The sequence below is a fragment of the Sceloporus occidentalis genome, unplaced genomic scaffold (genome assembly GCF_023333645.1).
Source record: "Sceloporus occidentalis isolate IW3139 unplaced genomic scaffold, rSceOcc1.0.p SCAF_2, whole genome shotgun sequence".
NCBI classification, from domain to species: domain Eukaryota; kingdom Metazoa; phylum Chordata; class Lepidosauria; order Squamata; family Phrynosomatidae; genus Sceloporus; species Sceloporus occidentalis.
This window is the reverse complement of record NW_028316982.1, coordinates 98672807-98694748: the sequence shown is the minus strand read 5'-3', so window position 1 is coordinate 98694748 and position 21942 is coordinate 98672807. Positions and strand designations below refer to the sequence as shown.

Sequence of the window (21942 nt, the reverse complement as noted above, 5' to 3'; positions counted from 1 at the left end):
TATATATGGTAATTAGGAAACCTAATTGAAAAGCATCTACTGATTGTACTACTAAGTAGGCACATGTTATTGTTTTTTAAAACATGAGTTCATAGAAATTTCAAAATTGGTATTATAGTAATGTCTTTTATTGGATCGAATAAAAAAGCACAAACCCTGTGCAACCTTTCAAGGTCTTTATCGTTTATACTCATTAAACCAGGCAAACGTATCACATTAAAGTTAAAGCCTATATGATCCCTGCAAAAGTAATTGCCATTTTCTTTGCTTTGTCTTTTCATCCTTTTTGACATGTCTGCATTTTCTTAGCCCCACCTATGCCTGGTCACCTCTCCCATGCATCACACTGGCACCATTTACCATAGTTCTCTCCTCATCCATCAAGCCTTTAGGGTGAGCACAAACAGTTATGTCTGCTAGAATTTTTAGAGTTCTTTGGCATCATTTTACTTTACTTCGTCCTTTACACCTTTTGTTATGTGCCCCTAAGTTTTACGCTTGACCTATCCACAGGTCCTATCAAAATCCATAATTTTATCCCCCAAACTTGCTCTTGACCTATACATGATGTCCACCTACGGTCGAGTACAGTGGGCCCTTGGTATCTGCAGAGGGACCTGTTCTGGATCCCTCCGCCGATACCAAAATCTGAGGATGCTCAAGACACCATTGGAGACATTGGGACTTTGCCGACCTGCCTCCCCCCCAAGCCCACCTCGCTATCACCCTTCCTCCTCCTCAGGCTCTTAGTCCCCCCCTCTTCCACTCCCTTGCCACTGCTGTTTTCTCCTCTTCTTTCTCCTCCTCTTCCATTCTCCATCACCGCCACTGCTTTTCATCCTCTTCCTCCTTCCTTCTTCCTCTTCCTCCTCTTACCCTCCCCGTCGCCACTGCCGCTCTTCCCCCCTCTCCTCCTCTTCCTTGCTCCTCCTCCTCCCGCTACCTACATTCCTCCTCTTCCCCTGCTGCCTCTTCCTCCACCTCTTTCTCCTGCTCCTTCCTCCTCTTCTTCCTCCTCTGTTGCCCCCCCCCCCACACACACACACATGGGCTTGCCATCCTCAGATGCTGAAATCCGAGAACAGCAAGTCTGCAGATATGGAGGATGGACTGTATATATATACATATAGAGAGAGAGTGATTAGAACTCAGTTATAGTGAATATGTTATTGCTGTTGTGTGCCTTCAAGTCATTTCTGACTTTGGCAACTCTATGGTAACCCTATCATAGGGCTTTCTAGGCAATATTTGTTCATAGGGGTTTTGCCTTTGCCTCCCTCTGAGGCTGAGAGAGTGTGACTTGCTCATGATCCCCCAGTGGGTTGCTATGCCTGATGAGGATTCAAACTGAAGTCACCAGAGTCATAATACCATGATCAATCTAAAATTTAATACGTGCACCCAACTTTTCTCATTTACAGAGAGTCACACAGCTGTGACTTTTAAGATGAAGTATGTGCTCTTAATAGCAGAATATTATGCATAAACACTGGAAGAAAAGGAAATTGGACTAACTGGAAAAAAATTATCTGCTTATATGATAAGGCTCCAGGGAAGGAAGACTTGCCTGTTCAAACTCTTCCATATCCACTTCTCCATCACCATTTAGATCAAACATCTTGAAAGCGATTTCAAAATTCCTCTGAGGAGCTAGAGGGAAAGAAATACATTACACAGATGAACATATGTTATACAATAATAAGGCAGCAGCACACATTTGATCTAAGGGTATTATTAGTATAAAACTTTTATTTAAAAGAAATGCAATCATTTCAAAAAGTACCTTTATTCAGTTCCAAAATAACTTTTTGTTAACATATATCCCTGTGTTCGGTGTATTTCTTTAAGGAGGTAGTATCCTGTCCTGGAGTTATGGACTCTCTTTTTATATAATGCTCTAATTTAAAGTGGAAAATGTTTGACAATGTCCCTACCGAAGAGAGAAAATGAAATGGATGAATACGTAAGATGGGAAATGGGTGGTCAGTGTAATGTGTATAGCAAAGGTGCTCTGATAACAGGAAAAGAAGTAAAGAAAATGGAGGAAAGGTATAGAGCAAGATTTCCATTCAGATCACAAGCAAGAAAATTGGCAAGTTTTACACAGCATGCAAGTTAGTGAATTCAGAGATAAAAATACAGTCTAATTCTACATACTGCCTATTGTTGGGGGGGGGGGGAGACCTGCATACTTATGTGTGCACAAGGATGTGAGTATACACACAGAAACAGGCACAAAATATGAATGCACATCTCAGTGAACTTCCATTCTCCAGCAAAGCCTAATAGGTTTGTTCATACACGACTACTGGCAATAAGTAAGCAGGCACCTCAGAAATCAAGGAAAACTGGATTTTCCTGTTGGCTACCTATGGCTACACATGGAGCAATTAGGAGTTTCAGATTGTACATCCCAGTCTACTTAGGATCACAGAATCATAGAGTTGGAAGAGAACACAAGGGCCATCTAGTCCAACTCCCTGCCATGCAGGAGCTTATAATCAAAGCATTCCTGACAGATGGCTATCTAGCCTCTGTTTAAAAACCTCCAAACGCACTATATGCGGCTTTCAGCATACTCACACTATACTGTATAGTGTGTCCGCATATGACGTGGGTGCACTGTATCTGGAGAAGCAGGAAATAAGCTTGCTTCATCCTCAATATGAGATCCCTTCAAATATTTAAACATAGCTACCATGTCACCTCTTAACCTTCTCTTCCCTGGGCTAAACATACCCAGGTCCCAGAACTGCTCCTCATACAGCATGGTTGCCAGACCTATCATCATTTTGGTTGTCCTCCTCTGGACAGCTTGTCAACAACCCTTTTGAATCATGCTGCCAAGAACTGGACACAATATTCCAAGTGAGCTCTGACCAAAGCAGAATAGAATGGCACTGTTACTTCCCTCAATCTAGACATTACACTCCTACTGATGCAACCTAGAATTGCATTGGCTTTCTTAGCTGCTACATCACATTGCTGACTCATGTTCAGTCTGTGATACACTCTTAGATCCCTTATGCATGCACTGCCATCAAGGTAAGTGCCACCTATCTTATATCTTTACATTTCATTTTTACAGCCTAAGTATAATATCCAGTGTTGCTAACAAGCCTCAAAGATAGTCCCCGGAATGTTTTACCAAAATCCCTGGAATTCCTGAATATTTACCAGAATATTCAGTCAAAATCCACAGAAAGAAATTAATTAAAGTCCCCGGATTCTGGGGAATTCCCCGAAAATTGGCAATGCTGGTAATATCCTACATTTATCTGTGTTGAAATTCATTTTGTTAGTTTTGGCCCAGCATTCTAATCTGTTAAGATCATTGTGAATTCTGATCCTGTCCTCTGGGGTATTAGCTATCCCTCCTAAATTAATGTCATCTGCAAATTTGATAACCATGTTCTCTATTCCATCATCCAAGTCATGAGTAAAGATGTTGAATAGTACTGCGCCCAGGACAGAACCCTGTGGCATCCCACTAGTTACTGTACTTGTCTCCAGAATGAGGAGAAACCATTGTTGAGTACCCTTTGGGTTGGTTGGTCAACTACTTACAAATCCACCTAACAGTCACACTGGCTAAATGACAGATCTTGTCAAAGGCCTTATTAAGTGCAAGATAATACATCTACTTAAAAGTAAACCCTTCCAAATAAATGGAATCTTCTTGCTGTGTGCCGTGAAGGTGAACCTATCACACGGTTTTCTTGGTGTGGGCGGGGCTGTCGGAGCAGGCTGCATAGTCCCTCCGCCTACTCCTCCCTTCTGCAGAACTACACGTGTGTAACAAACTTACTTTCCACACTCCACGTGCTTTTCAACTTTTTATATAACACAACTCTCAACCTTATACGAAACAAAAATACCGGCTTTCTTCCGCCAACTCCAACATAAAAGAGCCTCTTCCCGAGGTCTAGTCCTTCAGCCTCCTTTGGGGTGCTGTTCAGGGGTGTGCTTCCTCCCCTGACTTCCAGAGCCCGGAGCTCTTCTCAAGGCTTTCATACTCTGCCTTCTCCCTTTCAGTGGGTTCTGGCCCTAATTCCCATCGGTTCCCATTTGGGTCCCACCATTCATCCTCCAACTCGCTCAGAGCCCTTGGGGCCCAGTCCTCCGTGCCTGAGAACCCAAAGTCACCTTCCTCTCTGGGATTACGGAGCTGCACCTCTTCATGCGGCCCTCTTCGGTGGGCCTGTGAATATCGCCGCCAGGAGACCGGTGCTCCATCTCGCCAAGGTGTGTGTTGCACCTGACCTCTCCCTTCCCCAACTGCGGCTTCGCGCCCGGTTCTTCCGCGTCTGGCCCTCCTCCCCGAGCGCCTCAGCCCTTCCTCTTTTAAATCTCCCAGGGCTCCTTCCCCGCCCTCTTTTGGCTCCTCCTCCTCATTAGCTCTGCTCTCCCCTCCCCTCTCTGCCACCTGGGCCCCCTTAGCCTCCTCAGCTCTACCTGCTGCACTCTTCATCTCACTACACATGGCAAGATTTGTCCAGATGGAATTTGTCATTGCCATCCTCTGAGACTGAGATAATGTGACCAAGGTCACCCAGCGGATTTTCACAGCCAAGTGGGGATTTGAACCTTGGCCTCCAGAGTCATAGTCCAACACTGAAACCACTACACTGTGAAGGCTCTCACTAATGGTAACTTACTGCCAACTAATTATTTTAACTTTATCCTGCACACAACAGATGAGATAAAATATGGATTATGTCGCCTCTTTCAAAAACAACAACAACAATTAATTGATTGCCTGTTTCTAACTCCTCAGGGGCTTAGATAACAGTAAAAAGCAGAGGTAGTTGTGTACAGGGACATATCTATGGGGTGACAAAGTGAGAACATTGTTCCCCTATAAGAATTCTGTCCCCAGTGAAATGTTCATCCAGTCTCCAAATTTCTAGCAAATTTCTAAAATAAAACTTCTGTTAAGCATTTAGAAAGAGATTTTAAGCATCCAAAGAAAACAGGCAGGCAAAGTTACCAAGGGAATGTGTTCTCAGTGTGAATAGTTTTCAATATCGCACTCTATGCAATGCTAGAATTTTGGGGACTGAAGGAAAATGTCATGGGGGGGGGGGGTTCAGAATTTTTATGGGAGGTATGATCACACTTTACTTCCACCACAGCTACAACCCTGACATATTAGCTATAAGAAAAATCTCAAAATCTGTACTAGAATAATACATCTATCAAGCCAACCAATTTTTTGCTGGTTTAATACAAAGTATTTCACCCTAATATGGATACTGGAATAATTTTTACAAAGATTCTTACTTCAATATTTTAAGCAATTATCCTGAGGGAGAAAAAAAAGGGGGGGGGTTTAATCCCTGAAGTGATGTCTCAAATAGGAGATAGCAACTCCTATTATATAAAGGAAATATTTCTCTGTAACATCTGTACCATGATTTTCTTTGCCAGGAAATAACTTGACGAAAGAAAGTTTTGTACCCACTAACGTTCTGTTTACTGTTCAATTTCTCGTGGAAACTGATATTTGTATTCCCTAACCAACCATCATCATATCCCATAGCCCGAGTACAGAGTCTTTGCCTTAGGGTTACCATATGGATATTTTCAAACCAAATCAATCAGGGAGTTTTAACTAAGTCCTAATGCTTATTAATAAAAGGCATTTCAAAACCTGAGTCCATTTGTGTGGAGTGCATTGCTACCCTTTCCACAAAGTGGCAAGCCTAGTTTGCTTTTAGCACAATTGGTTTTACTACAGAAGGTAAAAGCACAACACAAATGACTGAGAATTCAAATGTCAGTTTATTTATCTCTCTCAAGCAAATTATATATTATTGTAAGGCAGAATACTGAGTTATGTGACAAGATATTATACACAAAAAATACATTTTCTCATGCTCATTTTATTTCTTCTGTGGCCCTGCCAGTTAAGCAGAACTATTTCCAGCCTCCATATGACACAGTAAAATGTATTTCTACTTTTAAATGAATTGTACAAACAACAGAAGATAAAGTAGAACACACTTCCCATGAAACCACATGCCTGAGATGATTAACAAGCGCACTATTATGCATTATGCCTATAGCAAAGATGGGTGAGTGTGACTCTCCAAATATGGATGGATTGCATCAGCCACCAGCCCCAGACAGCATACACAAATGGTGACAGCATGATGGTAGTTGGAGTCCAATATCCTCTGGAGAACCACAAGTCATCTCCTGGCCACATAAAATCTTCAGTGTTAAATGGGAAGAGGTTTAAATAGAATTTGGGCAACTGTATACCATTGTGAAATGAAGTGAATTTAAAATGTTCACTGTTTTATTTTAAATGACTTCACAGAAATCGCACTGCTCCTTCTTGTGTTATATAATAGGGGCATTAAGAACTGCAGATCTAACAAGTAAGAATAAAAGATGTTCTTTCTTAAATATTTGCCATTATACCATTATTCCTACTATTTTCCAGTCAATGTCTTTGCAAAAATTATCACTATCATGCATTATGTATTTATTCAGAATAATTGTTATTATGTGAAACCATAAGCAAAAAGCTCACATTATCTCTTTGATTTGAAGCTGATGGAAATGCAAGGTAAATGTGGAGAATTAAAATCCAATTAATGGGTGATCAAACAAAATAAATTTTCTGCAGATCATGGTATTTCCTTCTGCCTTAATGCTAAGGAGCAACACACACACACACAAACACAAACCGATGCTAGAATGGAAATATAACATGTTTTCAGACTCCTCTAGAACTTTTAAATATAGCACAATATTCATTTCTATGCACTGGGAATAAAGAGAGGAACAATAACCTTATCTATAAGAATGTTGCTCTTTCTTAAATATGTAGTTTAATTTCTGAGGGCTTGGTTTACAAAACCAATCCAGAAGAATCTGTGTACCAGTAGGCAATACTAGTACCAGGGTTACATAATCCCACTGATGAGTATAACGTGGCACCAACCTCCCCACTTCCATCTGGTATTACTGCAGCTCTCACTCGCAGGGCCTCTCCCAGAGAGACTGCATGCTACTGCTACCAGCGAACTTTCTCCCTAAGCTGTACTTTTTGGACAGGGTCATTCAAATGTTTGGACTGTGAGGTGGGTAGTGGCTACCTTCTATTCCCTCCATCATAACCAAAATGTAATGTCCAACAATGCTGTGCATCACATTCTTGTGAGGAGGGGTGATCTAGGATGGCATTCACCTATCACAGAATGAAACCAGTGGCTCTAGTCCTTCTAAAAGTGAAGTCACTGCCTATCAGATAAGAAGCAAAGACTAGAAGATGGAAATAGAATGGCTCATGGTGGCAGCAAGTGGGAAAACCTATCAGGGTTTCTCGATAGCAACAGAAACATCAGGTGGGAATGGGGGGGGGGCAGGTTAAAATTGACATACAGTAGTTGAGCAAGTGACATGACGACTGATGTCGAGTGTGCTGGTAGCTCTAAATGGGCATTAAAATGCAAAGGAATAAAGTTTTATTGTTTGTATGTGTGTGTATGTATGTGTGTGTACCTTCAAGTCACCTGTCGACTCATGGCAAACTCACGAATTTCATAGGAAGTGATTTATCATCCTATGATATAAAACGTTATCACTCCAGTGATAAGGCAAGAAAGAGGTTATCTGTTATTTATTTCCTAAAGGGAGTTAGCATAGCATCTTAGAAAAGAGTGGTCCCTCTTACACATAGTGAACAACTGAAGAATAGTAAACACCAGTCTATGTGTTGAAAGAGTCTTCCAATAGGTTATAATATTGATTCACATGTTAACAGTATTTTGTCAACAAAAGAAAGGAACCACATATGGAACCATGATCAAAACTTCTGAGAGTATCTCAAGAAGAAACAGGACATTCAATGCAAGTAATTTCTCAAGAGGATTTAGTTCAAAGCAGAGTTAATATTATTCTACTGTACTCCTACACCTCCTGTCTCTTTCTATAAATACATATTGAAGGCAAGGGTATAGTTTTCCTATCACGACTCTACAACATTAAGCCATGAAATTTCTTGCTTGAACAGGATTAGTTGCATACCTTTATGGCAGAGCTAGGCTAATGCTCAAAAGAATGTACTCAATTTTCAGTGGAAATTCACATCACTGAAGATTTATCCCTCTTTCAAATGTTTGCATAACACAAAGATTAAATGAATAAATGTGTGGATAGTTTTTCTCAAGAACCCTACAAGGTCACATCTAAAATGTATATGACTGAAAAGAGAGATAAGTTTTAGCACCTTCTAAATCAGTGCTACTCAAAATGGTGGTTCCTAGACCAGTGCCTGTGCACAAGAAATTGGCTGCTGTGCCCTGGTGGCCTTCCAGAAAAGAAAGGAACAATTGTAGCATATAGTCACAAATATGGTGCTGGTCAGTAGTGGAAAAAGTAACTACCAGTCCCACACATCAGGTAACATTGGAAGCACTATTCTACTCTCAATGGGCCTGAACAGATAGGCCAAAATAAAGCTGCTTCAGGTCACTTTGGAGGTATGCTGTTCAAATGACACACACATCTTAAGAGACCAAAAGCTGCACCAAAGCTGTGTTCCAGTCCTTAGGACAGGAGTGTGGCTTTGTCGCAGCTTCTGGCCTCTTAGGACACATGCATTATGTAAACAGCATACCTCCAAAGTGACCCAAAGCAGCTTTATTTTGGCCTGTCTGTTCAGGCCCAATGTTTAGTTTTATAAACAATGGGAACTCCAGGCATCTGGTATCATGGGACTCAAGTATGTCTTTAAATATGTGCTTTGAAAATATCCCAGACATATAATAGATTTCTAAAAGAAAGAGGATGTGGAGGAGGCAGGAGCACCTACAGGTTGAGCCTCCCTTATATGCAGAATAGAAGTGTTTTGTATTTTGGAATATTTGCATATACATAATGACCTATCTTGGAGATGGGATCCAAATCTAAATATGAAATTCATTTATGTTTCATTTACACCTTATACATGCAGAATGAAGATAATTTTATATATATAATTTTTCATAATTTTGTGGATGAAACAAACTTCGTGTACACTGACCAATCAGAAAGGACAGGTCTCACTATCTCAGCCATTTATGTGGACAATTTTGAATTTTGGAGCATTTTGGATTTCAGAATTCTGGATAAGGTATACTCAACCTGTATAATAACATTCCATGAAACAGCATTTTCAAGATAAAGGTGAAAGACCACCCCTCATCATGTGGGTTGTGTAGGTCTAGCTCATGTGGCCAATATTCAATGAGCTATGCACTTCTATTAGTTGGCATGGTAAGCATCAACATAGGGAACATGTAGTCTTCCAGATGTTGTTGGACTGCAACTCTCATCATCCTTCCCCATTTGCTATGCAGCTATGACTGATGAATACTGTAGTCCAATGACCTCTGGGGGGCTGCATCTTCCCAATCCCTGGGATATATGATTCAGGAGAGAGAGCTGACCACACTATCAAGGTAACTTGTACACTCAACCCAAAAATTCTATGAATCTGCCTCAATGAGGCCTCAATGCGCAAAATGCAGCAGTGAAATGCAGCAACAATAACAACAACAAAAAAGAGTAACAGAAAAAAAGGAGAAAGGGAAACGTAACTCTGTTGGGAGATATGAGGATAAACTATTTCTTAGTATTTGCTCTGTACAGATAATGGTCTATTGGCAACCCTTGGATTTTGTGGGATTGCATTCCAAGAGGAAGCAGAACTAAAGTCAGGGCCATGCAAATTTGTCACAGCTAAATATACTTCTTAATAATTTTTCCTTAAATAGGATGAATTGGAGATAGCAACAGATGCTATCTAGCTGACTAGAAGAGGAACCTCTGCAGCCTGGATCCATCTTGTATCCAGAGGTTCTTCATCCCTACTCTAAAACATAATGTAAGGTGACTGATGAATATCCTGGGTTAACAGTGAAATCCCACGTGTTTTCTTGAAAAGCATATTTCAAAGGTTTTCCACTAAAGCACAGAAACTCAAAAAAGATTATCTGCAGTTAGCAAAATTGCATCAACACTCCATTGGTTTTAAAAATCTGAAATCTGCAAACAATTTATAGACATGCATAATACCTTATTATAATTTAAACAGACAAAGTGAAAGGCATGCATAACACCACATTAGAATTTAAACAGGCAAAATTGTTTCTTCACAACTCACCCTTATAAACTCAATGAGATGTAAAATTCCATTAAAAGGAAGTTTAAATATATTATCTTTCCTACCTCCGCATTCAGAAAATCAAATGTAATATTATAACGAATAGAAAAGGGATATAATTATTTGTCACTTCCTGATTTATACATGGAATGTCCTTTGAAGAAAAGGGAATAATGAACTTTGAACAAACAGAACAATTCAAATTAAATTTAAAAAATAACAACACAGAAATACTAATTAGTAGCAACACACTACAAAAAGTAAATCCACTAAAATACCATACATTAGACCAATCTGCAGTCCAAAGCAAACCCAAAGTATTAGTTGATTACTACCTTATTCTCTCTGTAGTCTGTCTTACATAGTTCGGTTAAAAAAAATCTTTTTGGAAGCAACACTGAACTTTTTTTAATGTACTGGCAACAATAGACATAAATTTTTCCAGACTTATTAAAATGTACCAGTTCTTTCTTCTCCTTTTTTAAAAAAGAGAATAAATATAAAGTGTCTTAGTCTTATAAAGGGATATAAAATGATAATAAATGTATGTGAGTGGGATTTAAGCAGCAATGATGAATATAGTTAAACTTATCTCTTCAAACTGCAAAAGAGAGATAAGAGACAATGCTTAGATGAGAGTACAAGCCTTATCTTTTAGCAGCATTACATCAGTTGCTGGCTGACCTTCAAAGGACTGAAGGGAAAAAAATTCTCAACCATAAGGACAACTTTCATATTAAATTAATGGAAACAGCCACTTTAGACTTGCATTGCTAGAAGGCTAGAATCTCTCAGGATGGCATGATGGAGATCACATTAGAAAGATTTCAGCAGAGTCCTGTATAATAATATTGCTACTAACCCATCATTATTTTCTGTCCTGAATCTAACAAATATACTTAAGGCAAACAATACGGTAAAATCTTCTGCTGACACCCAGTAACTAGTGGATTGCAGATGTTACCAAAGATGTTACTATACCTCAGATTTTCTTGTGATATTGAAGGGCATGTAAGGTGTTAATTTCCCTCATGAAGGGAAAGAAAATGGATCAGTTTTTATTCTCCATTTAAGAATCCTTCCTGCCAGTATGCTGGTGACTGATTTATATGAAATACACGGCTTACAGAAGAGATCTGCCAGTCTGAGCAGGGTTTCTTTACACTTTTCAAACTATGATTTGATTTGTATTTCCCGTTTTAACATTTTAAAATGTTGAAAGCAAACGCAAAGCAGGGGTATAACACTGAGGGACTGGGGGTAACTCTTTCCCCCAGCACCATTTCCCTCTGATTGGATCAATCAGAGAGAAATGGTGCAGGGGGAAAGAGTAGCATCACACTGCTCTGGGGGGCCCAGTCCCTCAGTGTTATACTTCCAAGCTATTATTTACTCTAAACCCAGGATTCTCTTCACCAGAATCTGACATTTAGGAAACCCATTTGTTTCACTATTATTTGAATATTTTTGAATATTCTTTCTATCTATGTAGAGAGCAGCATTCAATGCATAGGAATGGTGATGAGAGATATACATAAGCCAGTTTCCCATAGCTTGTTTTTATAGCTTGAGAAATCTTGTCCTAATCACATCTTGGAAGTAGGCAGTTTCCAATAACAAGTTATTTTAAATTAATTATTTTTTCCAAAGAATATCTAAGACATAACTAAGAAGCTGTGAGGATGCAGCGGCAGAGGAGTGCTGTGACGCCACACACCATATGGAGAGGCAGGTAGCATTACGCCGCTCTGGGGTGCAGTCGGGGCATGTGTCATGTGGATGCTAAACCCCGACTCCATCCCCAAGCCAGCCTTTAAAGTTGGTCTGCATAGGGCCTTAGTTTCATTATGACTGCAACGTATACCCTCACACCTTTTATAGGTCCGTTACACACGGGCTTAAAAGTACGCGCAGAGCGCGTACTAGGGTTAAGACGGGGCGGTGCTTCTGCACCGCCCTAACCTTAGTGCGTGCTGTGCGCGCACAAAATGGCAGCGGCCATTCCACACGGCCGCCGTCATCAATACGTCACGGCCGCGCCGCCTCCAAACGAGGCAGCGCGGTTGTGACATATTGGGGTCGCGGCAGGGCGCCTAGGGCGCCCTTTCCGCGACCCCGGAAGGAGCTCCGTTTTGGAGCTCCTTCCTGGTTTGGTCCACTGGGCGCAGCCTTTAGACGGCTGCGCCCAGCGGACCAAAGGAGAAAGGGGCCAAACGGCCCCTTTCTCCTTCTCCCTGCCGCCGCGGGGTGTCCTTGGGGCTTGAAGCCCCAAGGACACCCCTTTCCAGGCTGCGGGGAAGGGGCCTTTTGCCGCTTCCCTGCAGCCCGGAAAGCGGTGGATCGGGGCTTCAGCGGCTGCCATTCTGGCCACTGAAGCCCCGATCCGGCAGGGAAAGGTGCGCCTACAGGCCGCCCCAAAGGGGCGGTCTGTAACGTACCATAGTGTATCTATTGGTGCTTTTAGTTATTTTTATAGTCATTGGGTGTGTGTAGCCTCACTATCTAATGTATTCTGCATGGATGTACTATCAGTCTGTGGTATTCAGATGTGCATTTTTAAAAGTAAATTAGAGTCACTGTTTAATTCAGTTTTAAACAGCAAGCACGTGAAGAGTAATTTTAGAAAACTAACCATAGAATGACTACTACATTTTACAGCCAAGAATTGCAACTAGTAACCTCGGATTTCCAGCCATACATAAATCTCTGCAAGTTTTCCTGTAGGCAAACTGGGTGCAGACTGGGAAAACTCAGATTTATGGGGAAACAAATGAAAGCAAGTGACTTTAGTGTTTTTTTGGCTACACATTTGATACAGTTTAAAGCCATTCAAATTAATACACCATGCTAATCCACTACAGCACTTAATGTTCCTTCTCCAAATTACCTCCTCATTATATAGTCATGAAAGGGCATCCATGAAAACTTGAAGAATAGACAGAAAGGGTTTAATTCTAGGACTTGTTATGAGTGACACAAAGAAAACATGTCTTCTCAGACTACTAAAGTCACATCTATCACTAAGATACACATATAACTATTCATATACAGAATCCAAGAAACAGTGTATTTGTAACAGAATGTACCAATGTTTTTCTACATACTTGTTTAAACAATTGTATAGCAATTATTTTCTTCTGTCTGTGTTCACATTGGTAGAGGGTAAGATGAAGCTTGTTCTGCTAGTCTCTGGTGCGTTACAGACCGCCCTCAAGCGGGCGGTCTGCCGGCGCCACCGCCATTCGCTGCAGAGGGAAGCCCCAGCGGCCAGACCGCGAGGCTTCCTGGCGCAGCGAAAAAGGAGCGCCAAAATGGCGCTCCTTTTCAAAACGCGGAAGTGGCGCCGCGAGGGGCGAAGCGTGCCCTCGCGGCGTCACTTCCGCCACAACACATCTGGACGCTATGCGTCCAAGACGTAAAAATGGCGGCGCCCATGTGGATGGGCGCCGCCATTTACGATGCGCTCCGCACGTGTTGGGGCCGGGGCCGGTTAGGAAGGGGCAACTCTTCCTAACCCTACCACGCCCCTTCCTAACCCTAGCATGCACGGAGTGCGTCGTAAGTGGCGGTTTGTAACCCACCTCTATGTTCTTCTCTTCTACTATTAATCTGAGTAGACTAGGACACAGCTCTTTTCTTTGTAACCTACCTTAGCCTTGCAGGTTGAGATGAACAATAGTTGTAGGTCTGAAAACCTAAGCATCCTTACTCAGAATCTACTTTGACTGTGGGTGTATCTATACTGTAGAAATAATGCACTGTGCATTACTTTAGTTGCCATGACTCCATCCTACAGAATCCTGGGATTTGTAGTTTTGTGAGGCATCAGAATTCGTTGGTAGAGAAGACTAAATACTTTGTGAAACCACAAGTTCTAGGATTCCACAGGATGGAGCTACAACACTTAACATGGTGGTTAAACTGCATTATTTCTGCAGTGTAGAAGCACCCTAGGATCAGTGAGACTTACTTCCAAGTAAATATGGTTAGGTCTGGGATGTAAAAGAAATAACAAAGGATTTTTACTCCTGTCGATTTTGTCAGTGTCATGCTTCCTATATTATTTTCCTATAACTCCATTTCCCAAAAAAATAAATCCACCACCAAGCCAGATGCAATTTCTCCCAATTCATTTCTGAGAAGGTAAAAAGGGAAATTTCATCTTATTTCATTTAACCTTGTACTTCATTGTTGAGGAAATTCAAACAGCTCTGATAATAATTTGAATTGAGGAGCAGCCAATGCCATGAAAGTGGTGCAGTGTCCTCCAAGCTGTTTTGCTATAGCATCCTTTAACAGAAGGCTAGAAATATTGACACATTCTAAAATGTTATTTTATTATCTCTTTGGCGGGAGGGGGATAATAGAAACACAGGACAGACTAAGAAAACAGACTGCAGGGGAGCCGTAAATTACTTATAAATAAAATATGGTGACAGACTTCATTTTCTATGCAGTACGGGAACAGCTCCCTGCTTGTAAAATGCAAATGAGTTTTATTTAAGCCCTGGCCAACTGATGAGCACTGCGGTAATAACAAAAAGAATAACTTCAGCCCATTTTCTTTGCCTTATTGAACTAATGCCTCATAATCCTACCCTTGGGATTACATAAAATATTCACTTTCAAATATTCACAGACCAATATAATTTTTAGAAAAATCATCGCAAGGGGGCAACAATGAAAGGCAAATATTCTGTAACAGAAGGGAATGGAGGTGGCAGACTGAAGGCTTTAGATAGCATCAAATATCTTAATTTTGACACTTAATTTTCCTTGGTTGTAATTAGCTTTCAAAAATTCACACGGTTGTGTTGAGTAGTGCCAACAAGCAACATAACATAACTGATTAAATCTGAATTTAAATATAACCACAACAAGCACCATTTTCCACACCATTTACAGAAGTATTTCAAGTTGACATTTCCCTGCTTATGATTACATAGATCCAGTCAAAAGAACAGATTCTATTCAATAAGTTAAAAATTTTTTGAACAGTACAAGTCCATATATATGTCTAGTCAAAGGTAGGCCCCACTAAGGGTGCATCTACACTGTAGAAATAATGCAGTTTGACACTTTAACTGCCATGGCTCCATCCTAGAAAATCCTGGGATTTCTAGTTATGAGGCACTAGCACTCTTTGGCAGAAAAACCTGAAGATCATGCATAACTACAAATTCCAGAATTCCATAGAATGGAACTAAAGCACTTAAAGTGGTGCCAAACAGCATTATTTCCACATTGTAAGATGCACCCCGAGTCAACAATTTTCTTCCCAGATAAGTGTATACAGAGTGGCAGCCTTTCCAAATTAAACCATATTTGTTTTTAAGTAAACCTGTGCTCAGTAAAAGCTAGGATATAAAAATAATTAAAAAGAATTACAGCTGACCATCCACATTCGTGAAGGTTAGGGACACAAGACCTCAACCAAAGTAAGAAAACTGTGAATATCTTTAAGTCCCCCAAACCTTAACTCAGTGCAAATTCTTATCTTTCTTTATGGGCTAAGGAACCCAAGCAAAGCATCACTTCTGCCCTTCTGGTTATGCTGGGCCTTGTAGTCCCAAATACGGCCAGAGGAGAAAAGTGTTGTGGCTGAGTGACAAGTGATGGATGAGGCTCCAGGAGTAGAAAGGGAAAGCAGGGATACTTGGTATGCATTTATGACTTACTAAACTTTTTTAAAGTTTTCTTTACATTCTTTAGTCTATGCGTGTCACCTGCAATTTTCCACAGCAGGCTGCAAAACTGCAAAAAAATATATCCCATTTAATTATTGATGGAAAAGTCATGAATAATCAAATTCATGAAAGTTAAACCCATGAAAGTTGAAGTTTGACTGTAATGTGAAATTGTTACTACATGTTAGTAGTTCATTAGCATTCCATTACTTAGTAATGTATTAATATTCAAGTGATTTTATTCTTAATGGTTAATTTCTTTACAAGGAATGACTAATTATTTCTTTACAGGTCATAACTGTGGTTAAGGAAGTTTAAAGACACCATTGTGATTGTGCCAGAAGCACTGCAGAAATCACTGCAGACCCACAGCAGCAACAGAAAAGACAGTTAGGAAAGGCAGGTTGGTAATGCAACAGTTTGCACATCCTGATGAGAATTCAGCAGTATCAAGAAATCACACCAGGGTGCCAAATTAAACTTGTGCTAAAAGAATGGTAATACTGTTATTTGGTATTCTGAAGGAAGATTTCACTCCAGAAGACATTTTCCCTTTGCCTCCAATACTATGCATACTGGCAGTCTCAAAGCCTGCCATTTTGCACGACCGTTTTTTCTTTTGTTGACTTTTTTAGTTTTGCTCCAGAGAAAGGTGATGGGCAAGAAAGGAGGGAGGGAACCAGAGAGTGAAGAGGAACACCTGGCCAGGGCTGCAGGGACTTGTTTGGCCAAGGCATCTTCTTGCCCTTTTCTTCTGGAATTCCTGGAGGAACTAAAGAGGAAACGGCCAAGGCAGGGAGGGCTGGGAAGGCCCAAGCAAAACATGGAGAGAGCAGGGAGGTAGCCTTAATCCTAATGACAAAAGTTGTTCTGTATTCTTATTTTAATTCATTTTATTGTTGAATTAATCTATTTCAGTGAAGGTGAACCTTTTACAGACAGAGTGCCCAAACTGCAACCCAAAGCCCATTTATTTATCACGAAGTGCCACATTTCTCTGGCTTTCTAGTAACAAACTCTGGCGAACTCTGTGCTGGGGTGACAGAGTGTGTGCCCACAGAGAGGGCTCTGAGTGCCACTTCTGGCATGCGTGCCATAGGTTCGCCACCACTGATCTATTTTAATTTCAGTGGGCAGACCCCAAGTATGCATTGTTTTACTGCATTGTTTTTTTAATGTAATACTAATGTATTATTATTAATGCATTATTTTTAACCTTACTGTTTTAAAGTTTTTTGTTTCTTTTATGCTGGTCTTCGATTGTAATAAAGTAATAAAGTAAAGGCAGAGGAATGCTATTGCTGTTTGGGCTGGCAGTAGGGATGTAGTTCTCTGTCTCCTCCTCCTCCTCCTCGCTTTGACTCCCTACTTTTCAGTATGAGGTTGAGCCCAACAGGCCTTGAGAAGGCAAAAGGAGGATAGTTGGCCTCTGTAGCTCTCCTGTGAGAAAATCACAAGACACCCCCCACTCCCCCGCCAAAGTCTACTGATAACAGGTTAAGACTTGCTGGAGTAGAGTATTATCAAGTTTTATAAAAAGTATAAAAACCATGAAGAATACCGAGATATTATTATTTTGGCAATGATCTTTGGCAAGTGATGGCAGTTGTACAAAAGGTAACTATTTGAGCTATAAACCTGGGATTCTGATCTAACTGTGCTATTAATTCAAGTGATCAGAGTGCTTCAGATACATTATTTCAGTAATCATCAATTCAAGTATTGCAGAATGAAGGTGAGAGACAAGAAATCATGGATGAGATGGGAGATAGGGGGCTATCCGGAGTCACTGCTCATACTCTTGGCTTTGCCATTAGCTACATCATCTTTCCCTAGCACAGAACACATCTTCTGGATTCCTGTCAATCTCTGTGTGCCATGCATCCAAGATGATTAGCATTCAGGTGGCATAGGAACACAGACTTTTTCATTTTAAAACAAACAAGCTTCATTTATATACTGCTTCATACAGCCTAAGCAGTGTCTAAGCAGTTTACAACTGTAAGCTTTACTTATGCATTTAATGGCCTGACCTACCACCAGTCCTACTGATGGTATATTAAAGTCAATTATATGAAGGAAATAGTATGCAACAAAACATGCACTTACTAGAGAGGACTGTTGTGAGGAAGATGTAGTCAGAAAAGGAGATCAGACCACATTCTCCAAGTGCATAAAAGATACTGTCTTCATCAGCAAACTTCTCACGTTCCTGGGAGATTCTCTATTTTAAGAAATCAACAGTACCACGACCCCAAGAAAAGAAAAATAAAGTCAGTAAATATAGTATCTCAGCTTTTCACTTTAAATGTTACCTCTAACGATTCATGTTCCCAGATATATCCCTCTTGTTACCATTCGAGACACCTTTCTGGTCTTTAAACCTGTCAGATGTTTCTTGAAGATTAAAAGCTAAGAATCAAAAACTTATTCTATAATGTGCAACACACTGCAATCCTACACATATAAATGTGAGAGAAAACACATTGGAGCTTTCTACTGAGTAAATATGCATAGGACTGTATTGTTAATACCTTCAAACTATAAATGTCAAGTCAAAACAGGGCTTGCTGTTTCTTGTCAATTTAACAGCTTGAATGACAAGGTATTCCAAAGATTATCTGTTGCCATTTTTATATACTGTCAGGAAGGCATTTTACTGACAGTTTTGTGAATCTACATTTCTTTAAAAATAATGTATTAGTAACTAGGAATGAGCACCTCTGTTTTGAATAAACTAAACAGCGACCATTTCCCCATTGTTCAATGACAGAATTACACCTGTTGAAATGAAGGCCAGGTACAGAAACAATGGTACCTACTTCTTAAATACTCTCAAGATATTGGAAGCAAGTCAAGGACTTAGTTTTCACCTAAGTTTAATCATTATTTTGTGCTGATAGTAGATGGTTGATGCTATCCTCTAAAACGAGAAATTCTAACTTTAGCTTGAAGTGTGTTTGCAGATTATGGTTTCAAAGGTTACTCTTAATCAGGTTTAACACACATACAACAAAACTTTTTTCAACACTAGGAATGGAAAAATTGAAGAAAAGACATTTGCCCCAACAGGAGGAAAGAATGTGATTGAAGCATAAGTCTATGGCCATGTCAAGACCATGGTTAAGAAGCAGAATCCTTGTGATGAGCACATGGCTTTCCTAAATTTCACTATGCAACTGAAAGACATTAAAAATCTCTTCTGAAGTTTTAAAAGCCAGAAAGGATGCACTAAGTGGGTTAGAGATCGGGTTCTAAGTTTTCAAAGTAGCAAACTATTTCAATAGAATTAGAAAACATATCACATACATACATACACACACACACACACACCTCACAGAGAGAAGGGAAAGAAAAATATTAAAGTGGAGCTGTGGTTAATGTGTTTGAAACATGCAGGCAGAGATGCACAAAAATAGCAAGCTGAAATTTAGGAAAAGTTTAGGAAACAAAGGACACCACCAACAGCACACCAGGGTCCAGTTATACAACTGTCCCCTATCTGTTACCTCTGTCTAGCGAGGATCCCATCATATACAAGATAAAGGAAAGACAATTTGTTAAGCAATGACACTTAAAGCACATCAAAATTATCACACTATCTGCTGGTATGTTACATCTGATGAACAAAGAAAATCTGGAGCAATTAACTATCCTGATTACTTCATGTTCTTAATTAAGAAATATGGACATGAATTTCAGCAAAAGCTGATTGTCTGATACATTCAGATGCCTATCAAGGCAATTGTATTATTTCTGTGTCATAGAATTCACTGGACTTAAACTGAATACAGTTTTAAAAATGAGATTAAAGCCAGGCATTATCGGGTATTTTAAGCATTAAATAAAAAAACAGGAATTATCTAGTTCCCAAAGTGACAATGGGAAAGAGTAATCACACTGATCATAATTACAAGTTCTTATCAAACCCACAATCTACCAAAGGGACACACAATTCTTTTGAGAAAACAAGATTGTCAAAATGTCAAGTGAGAAATTGCAACAAGTATTTGAACCAGTTATCAGTGTAAACACTTTTAGAGAAGCTCAGAAGTCATCCTAATGATAAATGGGATTAAGTGCTTTTTCAGTAAACATGTGTTTGCTCACTTCTCAGCCCATTCTGGGATTCTGCATCCACGGCTTTAAACTTTTTTTGTTCTGTGTTTTAATTCCAAACAGGAAACTTTGATTTTATATAAGGGCACAATTTTGCTAAGCCATTATGGATAATGGGACTTGAACATCAATGGATTTTGGTATCTACAGTGTGTGTGTGTGTGTGTGTGCGCGCGTGCGTGTGTGTGTCCTGGAACCAAAATTCACTTGATACCAAGGGCCCACTGTATGTTAGCGTCACACATCTCAAAATGAGTTTCTTTCAGCTACATCTCTGTGAACCTGCATCCCAACCTATTTAAGCATATAAAAGCATGTAAACATGCCAAAGGAATTAATAAGCTATATTTCTGAAATGAAACGAAGGGAAACCCATCAATAATCATCCAGTTGCCCCCAGCCCCTTGTTTTTCCAAGTAATGTAATTCTTAGGAAATCATTAGACCAGGAACATAACAGTGTTCGCTCAAAATGATCAGAAATTTATTATGTCATACTTTTACTGGAATTTGTTCTGTATCTTTTCCTTGGACTGATGCAACAGCAATTGATATATTATGATTGGAATTACTGTACTTAAACATGGTGAGAATATAAAATACATATTAGAGTTTTGGTTCCTGAACACCACATTCTGAGAGATCTTCTCTATTCTTATTCCTTTCTGCGGCTCTGTAGAGTATTAATTCTACAGGCATAAAATCAATTGCTCAAGCACTCTCTATTAAATACTATTCTCTCTTGTGTATAAAACTGAGCTCTGTAAATCTCAACACCATCTTCCTCTGATTATCCTTCCTGCTTGTTTTTTTTTTTAATGCTGCCGCACAATGCATTATTAACTCTTGAAATCTAAGGCAGGTTATTAAGAAGCAAAATCAGCATGCAAATGGTGATAGAAAGAAAAGCAGTAAACTGTATCATGTTAGTATTGAATACACTAGGTTGCTTCTCATAATACATGAAAGTTAGTACAAATCAGTACAGTTAATAGTACGTTGGCTTCAGTACAACCCTCCAGACTGGCAGGTCTTTTTGCATCTGGATGATATTTTCCAGTTCCAGTGCTAATCTAAGTTTGTTTGTCAAATTATACAAAACTCCCTGTTTCCAAAAGAGAGAGAGAGAGAGAGAGAGAGAGAGAGAGAGAGAGAATTTCTTTTTACCAAAACTACAAAATAAATTAAAAATGAACAAATAAAGGACTTTCCAAATCAATCATCAGGGTATTGTTCAGAGTGTTGTCTGAAGTTCACCTTACAGCTAAGTATGCAAAAGTGATCAATTTGTTAGGAAAGAGCTTATTTAAAATAATATACCTAGAGTAATACAATCTTGTTAGACTCAAGCATACAAGACAAGCATACAAACATACACATGTATAGTTGAATACTCTTTCATTATAAATATGGACACAAGCAAGAATATGCATATACAGCAGAAGAGGTTAACAAATCATTTTCTGCAAAATGGATTTAAATCGCCAGCTCAGAGAACAATCAAAGCAATGCTTCTTGCAGATGCTGCTGTACATGGACCATGCACGAAAAGTGAATAGCTACTTTAAGATATAACAAAAACAGTCCATCTGTCAAAATGATAGCAAATATGCTTGCAAATAAATACCCATTTTGTCCAACACATTAAATAGAATCACTGAAGGCAATGTTTCAAAGTGTTCACTTTCCAAAGTAAGATGGTAATGTAGCCCCAGTCATGTTGTAACATAAGGGGAGAATTCCACATACAACCCTTGAACTCATTTCAGAAAGCCAGGACCAGCGGGGGGGGGGGGGGGGGCTGTATGAGGATAAGCCCCTTTTTGAGAAGCGAGGCAAAGAAACAATTTTTTCAACACATTCCCAAGTACTTGAGGTACAGCAATCCTGAGCCAGCTTCTTGTGATGATGGAAAAAAGAGAGCAAATGCTTTCTCAAAAACTGGGCTCTAGGTATACTACAGAAATGGAGCTCTTGG

General features: G+C 39.8%; 1 protein-coding gene across 3 annotated transcripts in view; it reads right to left on the bottom strand.

The window, feature by feature from the left end:
* MICU1 (mitochondrial calcium uptake 1) overlaps positions 1 to 21942 on the bottom strand; it is a 180494-nt gene that overhangs the window by 78883 nt on the left and 79669 nt on the right. Inside the window, exons 1-3 of one of the 3 annotated variants that reach the window (XM_089510396.1) lie at positions 19356 to 19604; positions 17956 to 18070; positions 1568 to 1650 (exon numbers count right to left, since the gene is read on the bottom strand). In XM_089510396.1, the coding sequence (XP_089366522.1) occupies positions 1568 to 1618 (51 nt within the window). In that variant the 5' untranslated portion in view covers positions 1619 to 1650; positions 17956 to 18070; positions 19356 to 19604. Of the gene's footprint in view, positions 1 to 1567; positions 1651 to 17955; positions 18071 to 19355; positions 19605 to 21942 lie in introns of those variants that run through there. The other 2 variants (XM_089510395.1, XM_089510397.1) reach the window with 2 other exon arrangements.